This window comes from Passer montanus, unplaced genomic scaffold (genome assembly GCF_014805655.1).
Source record: "Passer montanus isolate IOZ18808 unplaced genomic scaffold, ASM1480565v1 scaffold130, whole genome shotgun sequence".
Classification (NCBI taxonomy): domain Eukaryota; kingdom Metazoa; phylum Chordata; class Aves; order Passeriformes; family Passeridae; genus Passer; species Passer montanus.
The window spans coordinates 224401-238205 of record NW_024359833.1 but is presented as its reverse complement, the minus strand read 5'-3'; the positions used below and the strand labels follow the sequence as shown (position 1 = coordinate 238205).

The window sequence follows — 13805 nt, the reverse complement described above, 5'->3', positions numbered from 1 at the left end:
GAAGTTTCTGCATCACAAATTCACAGGAGCACACTTCACACCCTCTGTGCAGGTTAGGAGAACCATGGGTTGGAGCAGACCATGATTCTTTTAACTTTCCAGCACTCCTTTTTATACCAGGAGATACCAAGAATGCTTCTAGAAAATACCACCTTAGCTGGTCTTCCTTGCAGTATTGACAGCCATAGCTTCACAGAAAAAAATAATTATAGAAGTAGAAAAAAATGCTGTTCATACAACTCTATTCAGCACTGCTAGTTACAGATGGGGATAGAAATAATATCCCTTAGGACTAGGGACATTTTTGTCATTTGTACTAAGGTTTTGCCACTGCAACAACATATCTGAGACATTTTCAGCCAGCTCCAAATAACTTGGAACATCTCCATGACACAGATCCAATTATCTCACAGCACTGTTTTGTCATGGCTGTACCATGACACTTCCACAGGAGGGATTGCCACATGATCCTCAGCATTTAAACCAATTTGGCATCACCTGCTGGAAGCAGAGGGGTCTCTCTAGGGTGACATTGCCTTGGTTAGTATAAGTACACACTGGACATCACACATAAATACATTTTGAACCTCACATTTGCTTATTTATTGATTTGTGCATATAATTCTTGAGACTATGCTTTCCTGACACACATTTTGTGCAGAAATTCCTCTCCTGGTGTTCACAGAACACTCTCAGGGGTGTTAGACATCTAATCAAGAATGGAACAGAAATTGTCTCTGTGATCCAGTGATTTCCCATCTCTTCCTTCACAACTTCTGCATCTGTCACCCTAGTGCTTCCTCACCTTCTCCCAGCCTCAGATTTGGGTGGGGATTGGATTGTTCCCACCAGATGTTAGCCAGAAAGTGCAGCTATACATCCTAAGCTCCACTCAACTTTGAATTAATTTTTATATCCCAGCCTGGACTCCTGTTTGAGTCTTTAGGTTGTGCCTATCTGAACATCTCCAGATAACAATGGACTCCAAATTAATTCTTTAGAGTGTCATATGCTTTTTAAAATGAAGTTCATTAAAATCTTTTGAATTGTGAATGTTTGGAAGAGACAAATAGCAAAATCATGCAATGAAAATTTAGTTATTTGTCTTTTTCAGTGGGTGGTCAAAATCTTCTTAGCACATAGATGGAAATACAATATGAATAAAATGGTAAGAAATTGTAATAAACAAAGAACTCCTGTCATTATTCATCATCTGATAATGTTGTTTCTACCACCAAGACTCTTGCATAACAGACAGCAGAAAGATTCTCTGCTGGAAATCACATCATGAGGTATTTGAGATCCTCTACCAATGTAAAATGAAACTTTGGAGAAGTTTGGAGCAACAAAGATTAGTTTCTTAAATAATTTATTTGGAATATATTAGGTGTTAAATAACATATGGCACAAAGTGTTATCAGTTGCACTGTATTTGTTCATGATGACGCAAATAAGAAATCCCCAAAACACAAAGAAGAAAGTTGACCAAAAAAAAGAAATCTTTGGTAGAGAGAGATCTAGGGAAATACTTGCTGAATGTGACAGTAGGGAGCTCCTAAACTGAAAGGAGATCAAAGAAAATGGTGATATGAACCGAAGCAATAACAAGAAGAGAAGGTTTTTAGCACAGAAAACACAACAAGCGTGTTATGTTACAAAATTGCCAGGTTTCCTTTCCCCTTCCCAGTGTGACAGCTGCTCACAAGATGTTTTCCCTCGCCTTGGTGATTTGTGTTTCCTAGGATAGCAAGTGACTGATGGACCCAACAGCAGCACCACGCCTCAGCAGGAAGTGCTGTGATTTACTTGGACTAATTTGTCCTGCTGCAACTCCAGCAAGCCAGAGGAAAGCTGGGAGGAGGATGTGGCTCATTACCTTTGAGGTGCCATGCAGAAGAGGCTGTGGCTCCATTTAGTCACATTAAGGTGGGCAGAGGTGGGAAAAAACAAAGGATTCTCAGTGCCTTTCCACTCAGCTGCTCCCCAGGGCCATCCTGGCAGCTCACAAACCCAGGGATGAGCAAACTGTTAGCAGTGCTCAGAAAGGAAACCAAATCAACATGAGCTTCCAGCTTTTTGTTTTTCGTTCTTTCTTTCTTTTGGTCAAAATCTGTCCACTGGCATGCCTGTGCCTCCAGCACCAGCGCTGGATGGGATGAGCTATGTTCTTGTCAGACCTTGGCTTTTGTCAGTGCTGAGGACAGCTCAACATTCCCACAGCAGGAGCCAGCCCTGGCTTCTTTGGTGCACCTGGTGCTTGGCGAGGCTCTGAAAGGCAGCTCAGCTTCAGGTGCCAAATCCCCTCGTGCAGAAAGGCCGTGCATGCTGCATGCACAAACCCTAGTTCTGCTTTCTGAAAGCACCTCTTCGTCTCATGAACAAAGAGAAACAGCCCAAGGACGTGCCTTGGCCTACAGGAGCTACATTTCTTCACCAGTCATGAGCAATTGTCTCTTCTAAGCCTTGATATGTACCTTGGTCCACATGAAAAGAGACACTTGTGTCAGTGGGAGCAGGATCTGACCAGAAAGCCATTCTGCTTAAACCTGGTGTCATTTTCTCTGCTGCTTTGGGCTGCTCGTAAGTCACATGAGGAGGCCAGGACTTGGCTGGCACAGGTTATAACTCAGGAAATAGAGTTATAAGTTAGGAAATTAGATTGGATTTTTTTTTGTGGGCAGCACAGTGGCCCCTTTCATACAACCTATCATGTAAACACCTGCAGCGTGATGGTTCATACAGGGCAGTGACTCACAAATGGAAGATATTTACACCCATTTCTTTGTCCTGGCTGCACTGGCCCATTTTCAAGGCAGCTGGGGTACAGCTGACCATCTTCCTTCACGTGCACACTGTCACTGCTAGGGAGGAGATTTAATTTGCCTATTGAACCCACTGAAACTCATCCATGACTGTGTATTTGGCCATTTTGAATTAGCACTTTTTGCATTAACCTAGCATTTAATTATGCTTAATGTGCTTTGCTCTGACATAAGGGGTCCCTCCAGGCTGATGAAGAAATATGTAGCCAGGTTCAAGGGCTAGGACTTAAATTAAAAAAAAAAAAAAAAATAAAAGAATCAAGCTAGAAATAAGATCCTCAAGTTCAAGAGAGAGTGCAATTAGCCCCTAGAACAACTCATGGAGGACTGTGTCAAATATCACAGCTGTCTAAATCTTTCACTACCAAGGCCAGGTATCTGTTGTGGATAAATTTTGTGGTGCTGTCATAATTCTTCATCTCAATAGAGTTTCCTGGAAATAGAATGGGAGAATAATTTCTTTCCCTGTCAGAAACACTGAAGGAATTCCTATGCCCTGATTTGTGGAGGAGATCTGGACAGAAGGCTCTTCTGGCTTGGACTCTGCCACGACAGCAGCGAGTCCTTCCAAGCTCCCAGAGACCACAAGTTCTCCCTCTGGACTTCCAGGTTTTCGCACGACCAAGGATTTCCTGTCCTATTAAATAAAAATTCAAATTAAATAGCAATAAATACAAATAAATAATCACGATACATGGAAGAGCAACCCACAGATTCTGCCAGGAGAGAGGGGACTACCACACTAACACCAAGACTTGCACATCTCACTGTCTGCTAGGGGGATGATGCCTCTGACCAACACTCTGCTAGATTGCTGCTCATGCCGGGACAGGAGACGCCACAGTTTTCAATCAGTGTCAGCTCTTCCATGCTCTGCAAGTGTGGGGCTTGCTGGAGGAGCCCCAGGATGCTGCCCCGAGCTGCCACTGCTGTCTGCTGCAGGCCTGGCTCTCCCAGGACCTTGACGAGGAAGTTGATGTATCTCATGGCCAAGCGGAGCGTCTCGTTCTTGCTCAGCTTCTTGTCTGGTGGGTGGGTGGGAATGAGCTTCCTCAGCTTGGCAAAGGCACTGTTGACATTTTGCTGCCTCCACCTCTCCCTGGTGTTGGTGAAGATCTTCCTCGTCATTCTTAAGGTGCTGCAAAGCAAAGGAGATGGTGAGTGAATGCTGGATACCCCTGGTTTTCACACAGGCTGATTTTTTAGGGCCACTGTGACCTCTGGGCCAGTGGCAAGCACAGAGTGGTGGTGCTAGACTTCTAATTTTAACCTCTCTGGCTGGTGCTCTTCTCCTCTGTGTCCTTCACAGATTCACCCCAAAGTCATGATCAGAAGTATTAGAGATGCAGCTGGGTGCCAGAGTTCAGTAAGAACTCCACAAAGGAGGAAAAGGAGTTTAATTTCCTTATGCAAGCATTTGGTGCTGCTGCAAGCCCAGCTTCTCCAGGCTCCCCAGACTTCCCCTGCAACAGAATTCCCAACAGACAATGCATTTGTCATCCCACCAGGCTGCATGAGAGCCACACAGGCATTTTTTTATGGGGGAAAGCAGGCAGAACATGCCCACCAATGCATTTGTCATCCCACCAGGCTGCATGAGAGCCACACAGGCACTTTTTATGGGGGAAAGCAGGCAGAACATGTCCATGCTTTCCCAGCCTCATTTCACAGCTCCCTGGAGCCTGCACCCAGCTAGCCCAAGCTTGGTGATTCCTGGCTGGAAGTAAGCCAGGTGGACTTCACCATGGGCCTTCAGTGAGCAGCCAGCCCACACCACAGACATGTGTGACTGGTTATTTCTCCAGGGCTGCTGGAACCAGTCTGGTTCCCTGCCCAGCCCACAGTGGCTGCTCGCTGCTGGTGTCAGACACTTTTCAGTCTGGCTTCTCCTTTAGCCTCTGAGAAACGCCAAGACTTAAGGTGTCATAAGTGTATGAGGGAAAGTGTGATTCCTGCAAAGCATGCTGGCATCCCACCCAAAACCTCTCCCCAGCTGTTCCCTGTCCACCCTCACAGAGCCAAGCCCAGGGAGCCCTGTGCCCAGAGCAGACCTGGCAAAGAGTACTGAGGCAAGGGCTGCACAGTGATGTTAAATGCCATTTACCAGAAAGACTGCCAGAAGCTCTTTGTGTTGCCCTAACCTTCTTCCCACCACCATGGGAAAGTGCCTTCCCTCCTTTCCCACAGCTCTGGGAGAGAGAGAGACTCCTCCATTTCTGAAGCAGCTCTTTGTGCCAATGGCACACAGACAGTTGGAGCAGAGGAGAGCTTTCCACAGCCAAGAGACTAAAGGACAAATGTTTCCACTTACCCTGTTATGCATGTGAAAACCTCAGCTTTTTATACCCACTGGCAAGCCCTTCTTTACTGTAGTCCTCTAAAGGGGAGTGGGGAGCAGAGGGAAGAGCATCCCCAGGAAGAGGAAAATTTTGGATGACAGCCCAGCTGTGATCCTGTTTCCATCTGAAGCACCAAGTAAGACACTCAGGGCTCACCAAAACACACGGTAAGAGCCCAAGGGAAGAAAGAAACACAGATGTGACTCAGAGTTTAATTGGGATGCCCTGTCAGGGGGCCAAGGCAGGGAAGTTCCTGCCCAGCAGCTTCAGGTTGCAGTCCAGCACGGATTGCCAGCTGCAGCACTGTGGATCCTGTCCCAGCTGTGTTCAGACACCTCTGGCAGGGATGCAATCAGCACAGGCACTCCCCTGAACACTGTAAATGCCTGCTTGCACTGACAGCACCTCACATGCTCCTCTTGGCCCTGGCCTTTACACTGGTAACACGTTTCTGTTTTGGTAGAGGTCTGGAATTGCTGTCATGCCTTTAGGGGATGAGAAAATTGTCTCATCAAAATGGCCTTGTTTCAGGAAAGGCTCCTTTAAAAAACAAACCTTTATATTTCAGGCTGCTGAGAGTTTTTCTTGTCTTTTGCAGATGTACATGAAGACTCATTGCTTAATCCAAATGGGGATTATATCTCTAGTTTTATTTATTTTTTTTAATTGTTGTCCTACTCCATGTATAATTTTTTTGTCTGCACTGTGGGAAAAATCTGCTTGGTGCTTTGCTCCTACCTCAAATATGTTGCATGTACCTTTCTGGCAAGAGCACTGCCACATCAGTGGTACAGATTTAAACACTGTCTTTCAGTGCTTCTCTGTACTGCAATGTTTGCAGTGCCCAAGGCAAAACTTTTGCCTTTACAGATTTATTCTTCCAAGCAGCTGCTCAGATCCGTGTGAAATGCGGAATGCCACCTGCTTCTTTCTCTGTCCTCTGTTTTGGTGTTTATGTTGTTGCTTGATTTTTTTTTTTTTCTTCTTCTGAAGACATACTTATCTGTACAAAGGTAGCTATTTTTTGTAACAGAGGGGAAGTTATTTGGGTTCTCTTGTTTCTTCTAATGGGTTGGCTGGGCTGTATTTTGCCAGGCCTTTGGGGCTCTGCACTGTAATTCTGCCATGTCAGTGTACCAAGGGAGAGAGTCTGCTTCTTGTCTTCCTCCTGCTGCAGACAGCCCCCGGGACAGCAGGTTAACACCCAGCCCTGGTGCTGTGAACCTCTTGTCCTGTTAGTGGTGTCATTGGTGGAAAAATAAACCCAGCCTGCTCCTTCACGCCGTGCTTCCTTTGTCTCTCCACTCATGCCTTCGGGAAGGACAAAGCTACGTTTGTGGTCACAAGCCTTGTCAGCAAACAGATGCTTTTGTGAGAACTGCTCCTGCTTTACACTTCAAAAATGCGTGTTTGCATTTCTGACATTTATTCGAGATCAGCAAACAACAGCTCCTTTCCTTTCCCGGTGCCTCCTCTTGCAGGGATGGCACTTTGGGGAGCTTTGCTTCAGGTGTAAGCCACCTTACATCTCTCCACCTTAAATTCCTCTCCTCTTTACTGGTGTGGGGTTCCTGTTGTTGTGCTTGGAGTTTCCATTAGAAACATAGAAGAGAAATTACCCTGGTCCAATCCTGCAGTGATTAAAATGTTTCAGCACAGCTTTTTGCTCTGGTCACCTACACATCCCTTGAGTTCTCTGTGACCACAGCACCTTCTAGTTAAAATGCAGCCAGTTTGCTAGCAAGGGATCTGATTTCCATTTCTTTTGTCTCATTCCCTTCCTTCTTTTCCTTCCTTCTCTCCGACTCTTCTCGCCACACTTGTCTTTCAATGCATTATTTGCAACTTGAGGTCTTTGGTAATTGTGCACAACCAAGCAATGTATTCTTTAGCTTTCTCTGATTCACTGTGTGAAATGCCTGTCATCTACTTGGTCTATGTTAAATCTGTGCAGAAATCACCTGTTTGTACAAATAACTTGTAGATTTGTTGCATTAACCTGCAGGTTTGGACTCTGTACTTTCTGCTGACCTTCCCTAGCCACAGATTAACGTTTAGCTGAGAATTCAAAATCCAGTAAAACAGCAACTTAAATTCAAGAGGATCAATTCTGCTCTCAGCAGCCTAAATCTGGAAGATTACACCATTTTCACTGGAGGAATTGCTTTGAAGGACAACATTTTGCACTGAGGAAAGGCTTTAGCTCAGGCCAAGGAGTCGTGTCCAGAAGTAGGATGTAAATGGAGTTTCATGAGCTAAGGTGCCCATCTGCAGCAATGCAAAGAAATAGCCCCAACAAATCTGCTACAACAGCGAGAAATAGGGGGGGAAAAAAGAAAAAAAAAAAGAAAAAAGAAAAAAAAGACAAAGGAAAAACAAGGCACCACCACCCACCAAAGAGACAACTGAAGCTCTTTGCACCCCCCGCCCACCCACTGGAAAAACATAAAAATGTGTGGTGGGCGGAATGCTGGCTGCTTCCAGTGCAGCCGCGAGTTTCGCCAGACAAAAGATGAAGATCTCTCCCAGCAGCAGCAGCTCTCGCAGCCTCCCCGTGCTAAAGCCTTTCAGGCAATTCAGGCAGCAGCAGAGCAGCAGAGCAGCTTAGGCACAAAGCACATTTCTGCCAGACATTCCCCAGCAAATGGCCCCCGAGCCAGCGCTTCATGTCTGAGGGCTGGCAGGGGACCCGCCGGCGCTCAGTCATAATTAGCAGGATGCTATTAACTAAAGATCTCGGACGAGAAAGTCCCTCCCTCAAGTTATACCTCTGACCTCGGTGAAGTTAAATCCATGTTGAAACTGGCCGCTGGAGACCTGCCCCTGCAAATCTTAATCAGACAGCAGATGCCTGCTGCCACCAAGAACGGGATTGCTTCTAGCAAATGTGAGGTGCCACACCATCAGCCCACAGGGGAAACCCAGCGCCTGCTAAAATTGGTTATTTAACACATCACGCTGGATTTTGTTAAGTCCCCCCAGCCCTTAAGTAAACGGCAGCAGAAGAGCAGATGGTTTCTGCTTCCTCTCCCAGGTAGGTGCTTGTGGGCCCAGGGAGCAAAGATCCTCCAGCTATCACTCCTTGCTTTGTTGGCTTTGCATCCCTGTGATTTGGGCAAGAGGAGAAAGGGGAAGTTCAGAGTTTCCCTCTCCGGTTTCACACAAGCCTCAGAGCGTGGCACTCAGCTTCAAGCAGGGGCCAAGACTGAGCACGGGTGTTACAAGACAAAACACTGCCTGTCACTGACATGGGACTTCATCTTTTTCCCATTCCCTAGGAGGAATAAACTCACTCCCTGCAGCTTAACCATGCACAGTTTGCTGCATGGCTGCTTGGATTTCGGGGACTTTCTTTGAGTTGGGAGGGGAAGGAAGGGCAGAGGGGACAATGCACCCCAGCTTGATGGATTGCAGGAGGAGCAGCTCACCACCAGGTACAGGCTCTTCCCCACAGCTTTCCTCATTCTCCCCATTGCTGCCTCCCTGCATCTCAGTGCTGACCCTTCCCAAAGTGCCTCCCACCCAAAATCCCACAGGTGTATCAGTGGGCAAGGACACAGAGAGATCTCAGTGCTGAGAGTGAATGCTGGGCTGGCAACCACAGAGTTGAACTCCTATCTGTGTTTCTGTGGTCCCCTTGCCTCAGGCAAACTCCCCTTTTTCTTTTTCTTTTTCTTTTTCTTTTTCTTTTTCTTTTTCTTTTTCTTTTTCTTTTTCTTTTTCTTTTTCTTTTTCTTTTTCTTTTTCTTTTTCTTTTTCTTTTTCTTTTTCTTTTTCTTTTTCTTTTTCTTTTTCTTTTTCTTTTTCTTTTTCTTTTTCTTTTTCTTTTTCTTTTTCTTTTTCTTTTTCTTTTTCTTTTTCTTTTTCTTTTTCTTTTTCTTTTTCTTTTTCTTTTTCTTTTTCTTTTTCTTTTCCTTTTCCTTTTCCTTTTCCTTTTCCTTTTCCTTTTCCTTTTCCTTTTCCTTTTCCTTTTCCTTTTCCTTTTCCTTTTCCTTTTTTTGCCCTGCACCTCTGACTCTCCTGCTAATTAACCTCAGCAAGGTTTGTGGAAAGAAGTGTCAAGTGTTTGTGAGAATTTGTGCGTCCATGCAGACACAAGCACAGGGTGGCCCAGCCCTGCAGTGCTGGTATAATGAATGAGAAGAGCCTTTCCCTGCATCCCCAGGGTGATTCCTTACACTACCAGTGAACTTCATTTCATTTCAAATAAGATGTGGGAAGAGGAACTACTTCAGGAGTAAACAAGGGCTCCTTTCTCTGCCTCCTGCCTCTGCTGGGGGTGTTGTGTGACAATCACACCACGGTGCACAGCAGAGCAGAGCAGCAAAAGCCCTGTAAAAACCAGTCCATGCTGGCACACTGATTTACCTTTTTTAGAGCCTTTAAATCTAGGACAAAAATGCACATAGCAGAATCTCTGCTCCTGGGAGCCCTCCTGTCTGAGGGCAGCGTTTACAGAACCGCTCACAGCGCTCTCACTGAACCTTTAGAAAAAGGAAATCACTGGAGTCTTCAAAAGCAGCTGTGTGAAGGTCTCAGGACTGTCTTCCTTCGTGTTTGGGGTCACTACACTGCACATGACCCCAGTTTCAAGGGGCAGCTCTTTCACCCGACCCAGTGCTGCTCCCGGGCTGCTGAGCTTTGTGCTCCAGTTGCCCTCCTGGAGGGTTCAGGTCTTCAGCAGCGAAGAGCTCTCTGCTTTCTGAGAAAAAAAAAGACTCCACAGCCTGCACACTGTGCCATCCTTCCCTCTAGGCCTGCAAAACCATGAGTGGGCTGCCACCCAGGTGGGGTTTGGGAGAGCACAGAGTGTGTGGCCAAGAACTTGGCAATAGTGATAAAGATGTGGCTCAATAAAAGGTTTACTCTGCACACGAGAGTGGGGTTTCTTGGGGGTTTAGGGGTTTTTTGGTTGTTGTTGTTGGATTATTTTTTTTTCATGTAGCTCTCCTGCTCAATACTTTTTATGGCTCTTTACAGAAAGATTAGTTATGCCACAGCTCTGCACCAAAAAAATAAAGAACCACTCATGGGCTGCAACAGCTTTTGCTAAATGGAGTTCCAGTGCATTGGCAGGGGCACGACAGCTTGCTAAGCTGAGAGAGAAACACTCTGCCAGGTTTAGCTTGTATTTGCTGAAGTTGCACTTGTGTTATTTTCTGTTCCAGAGAACCTGAGAGTCTCTCTTGGAAAAGTGCTTCTCTGTCCTGAATGACAGTTCCTGTGGGTTTCCTTTAACAGCACTCTCTGCCAAATTAACAGCCCAAACACTACATAGAGGCATCCTCGCAGTGTTTTAAGGTAAACACTGAGAGGAAAAACAGTTGGGTTCTGTTCCAGGAGTTCTTGAGGTCTCTCTCTCTCTCTTTTTTTTTTTTTTTGTTTGTTTTTTTGGGGGGGTTTTTTGTTTGTTTGTTGTGTTTTGTTTTTGGGTTTTGGTTTTTTGATTTTTAGGTTTTTTGGGGTTTTTTTTTTTTTTTTTTTGTTTTTTTGGGGGGGTTTTTTGTTTGTTTGTTGTGTTTTGGTTTTGGGTTTTGGTTTTTTGATTTTTAGGTTTTTTGGGGGTTTTTTTTGTTTGGTTTGGTTTGGTTTTTTGGAGTTTTTTTTTTGTTGGTGGTTTTTTGGTTTGGTTTTTTTTGGGGTTTTTTTGGGTTTTTTTGTTTTTCCTCAGACCCAGTGTGCAAAAACCCTGTTCCACACTGATATTTCTCCCACCTCCTGGTTTTTTTTGGGGGTTTTTTTGGGTTTTTTTGTTTTTCCTCAGACCCAGTGTGCAAAACCCTGTTCCACACTGATATTTCTCCTGCCTCCCTCCCTCTGGCCCAGCTAGGCAGGAGGGCAGCTGTGAACAGCAGAAAACATTTGTTTTGCCCTGCCTGTGCATGTAGGGAAGACCACATGCACCTCCAAGTGAGGAGTGGGACAAGATGCTCCACGTCTCACAGCTCAGCAGAGAGCAGTCTGCAGCAGCTCACGCTCTTGCAGAATTTGCTGGGAGCACAGAGGGGAAAATCCAGCCAATGCAAAGGACATTTGCATCAGGGGGAATGCAGATATTTATTATGCCTGGACGTGGCCCCCAAACAAAATGCTGACTCTGTGAGCACATAATTTCTTGGATCACCTGCTCACATCACTGCTGTAAAGATTTATGTAAACAGGCAGTAAAACCAAGCAGCATTTATTTTAGGTTTTTTTTTTTTTTTTTGGTTTTTAATTTTTCGGTTTTTTTTTTTTTTGGCCTTTTTTTTCCCTTTTTTTTTTTTTTTTTTGTGTGTCTGTGTGAAATAATGTAGACATGCATGGTGGAAAAAGATTCTGAAAATGAAATATTGTCCTGTAGTGTTACAAGGAAATTAGGAAGGATAGAGACAGCTACTTCAAAAAACACTCATGCTTTGCTGTTTATTAACTTTCTCAAAAAATAGTTTTATGCGGAAGGCTACCCCTGGAAATAGAAACATGTTTTATATTGGCAATTTCAAAAGCTTTTTTTTTTTCCACAAATCTGAGAGTGTCTCAGAAAAAAATTTAAGGCAGAGAGAGAAGGAGGTATAAGGTTCTATTGCCTACACTTCAGACTTTGCAACCTTCCTAATTCTGCTCTGCTGCTATAAATTCAGCCAGACATTAAGGTTGTGGGTTTTTTTGTTTTTTTTTTTTTTTTTTTTTCACAAATCTGAGAGCTACTAACATTTAACAGGAAAAGTGAAAATTTTAAATAATGATAAGTTTTTCCTCCTAAGTGCACTGTTGAACTGCAGAAAATTCAAATGCCTGTATGTTTTACATCTGCATCAGCTGTCACACAGATGACCAGTAAAGTATGGGAATACCTTTAAATATGTGAGGATTTGAATTTAAAACTTATTCCTTACACTTTTACCTGTTGACACAGTCAGTGAATTTCCACGCAGTCTAGCAAATAAGTAGTACATGATTATTTGTGCTTTTGCAAGGAATTTGTTTTAAATCTCAAACAGCATTGGAGAATTCATTTAAGTTTTATTGCTGAACTCAGGGCGTCTATGACACTCTGTGTAATCCTTTTGCACCGGGGCAATAACTCTGATTTACAGCAGCCTGCAGTGCTATAAATGAGCTTGCCTAATGTGTAATTACACAGCTGTAAGAAAATCTAGGAATAGTTAAGAACAGTGATTATGAAATCACTTTCGTTTCCTCCGCCAACAATTCTCTCAAAAGCAGTAAAACCAATCAATATTTTCCTCTGGTAAGGTCTGGCTCACAGAGTCTCTGTGGGGACTAGGAATTTGGAAAGTTCAGGCACAAACTGTCTCTTCACTTGATGAAGTGCAGCCACCTGTGAGCGGCTGTTTGTCAGATGAGATGCCTTACTCTTAAATTTTTGATGACAGGAACCCGAATTGCCACAATAAGAAATAAAAACCCAGAGAACTGGCAAAAGGCCACTAGAGAAATGGTTTCCTTTTGGGATATTCCCTGCTCTGAGGGGAAATTTTGGCTTTCCTAAGAAAGTTGCAAGGGGAAAGAGGGGAGGACAGCTGTAAAGAGGAAGGGGCCATTGCCACTTACTTTTCTGGTACTTCTGCCTCTGGAAACCTGGTCGGGGGGCGAACAGGCAGCAAAATCTTCCTGTGCTTCTTTTCCCGACTGCTTTTCCAGTGCCTGCCCAGGGAGCTTGCTCTTGCTGGAGTCAGCCTAGCGCCGGTCCCGGCTGCCTCCTTTATAGAGTAGCAGTTCCTTTGTCTGGCGCGTGTCACCACTAGTCCTGGCAATCCAGGGAGCTTGTTTTGCATCTCCCAGGAGATCCTCTCTCTGTCTTGCCTTTGCTCTGCTCACCGCATGCCCCCTGCCCTTTTCTGGGGCTGGTAGCTGGAGCCATCCTTACCAGAGTCACTTATCTCAGTGACTCTGGCCAGAACTCTGTCGAAAAGGATGGAACCAGCACTAGCAATAGTCTAATTTTCCCCTCTTTTTCCTCTTCTGTTTGGGGAGATTTTTATTTATATATATTTTTTTATTTTACGTATTTATCCAGCTCTGATATTGTCAGTGTTTAGAGAATCAGAGATAGCTCTTTCAAGAGCCCTCCAGGAACAGGCTGGGGGTATTTATTGCACTCCCAAGCAGGAGGAAGCTCCTGCTCTGCTCTGACAGAATGCGAGGTGTAGCTGGGGGGATGAAAACGTGCAGGCAAGGGGATCCTGCCCTCCCTTCTTTGGTGGGAGCTCCCTCTCACCTGGAGTCACAGCTGGCACCTTCTGCAGCTCCATACCCCCGTGGCTAAGATGTGGGGTCAGTGAAACACAGACTTCCTTCTGCATTGCATCCCCCAAGCTTCCTCCCTGAGCAAGGACGAGAGGGAAGCAAGGTGACACGTGAGTGCAGAACCCAAAACCTGCAGAATAACCCTGCCCCAGCCATGTGTCTGTGTCCAGGACAGGGACTGCTCCATCCAGCCTCACCCTTGCCCTACAAAGGGGAAAACCATCCAGTTATAGGTCAAACACTGGCACAGGTTGCCCACCCCTGGAAACACTCAAGGTCACTCTGGATGGGACACTGAGCAGCCTGATCTAATTGAAAATATTGCTCAGTGCAGGGTGCTCGGACTGGGCGGCCTTTAAATGCTCCTTCCAGCCCAAAACACTCTTTGTTC

General features: G+C 45.1%; 1 protein-coding gene across 1 annotated transcript; it reads right to left on the bottom strand.

The window, feature by feature from the left end:
- Positions 1-1404: 1404 nt before the first annotated feature.
- Positions 1405-13001, bottom strand: TAL2 (TAL bHLH transcription factor 2). Its single transcript, XM_039699178.1, has 2 exons — positions 12719-13001; positions 1405-3960 (listed from the first exon to the last, which is right to left on the bottom strand). The coding sequence occupies exons 1-2, from the start codon at positions 12940-12942 to the stop codon at positions 3597-3599; spliced, it is 588 nt and encodes a 195-aa protein (XP_039555112.1). The 5' UTR covers positions 12943-13001; the 3' UTR covers positions 1405-3596.
- Between the last annotated feature and the right edge of the window lie 804 nt (positions 13002-13805).

Excerpts from the sequence above, each read along its gene's own strand:
- TAL2 (XM_039699178.1), bottom strand. The coding sequence starts at position 12,942 with ATGCAAAACAAGCTCCCTGGATTGCCAGGACTAGTGGTGACACGCGCC. Across the intron at positions 3,961-12,718 it reads GAGGCAGAAGTACCAGAAAA|CACCTTAAGAATGACGAGGA; the intron begins GTAAGTGGCAAT and ends TTTGCTTTGCAG.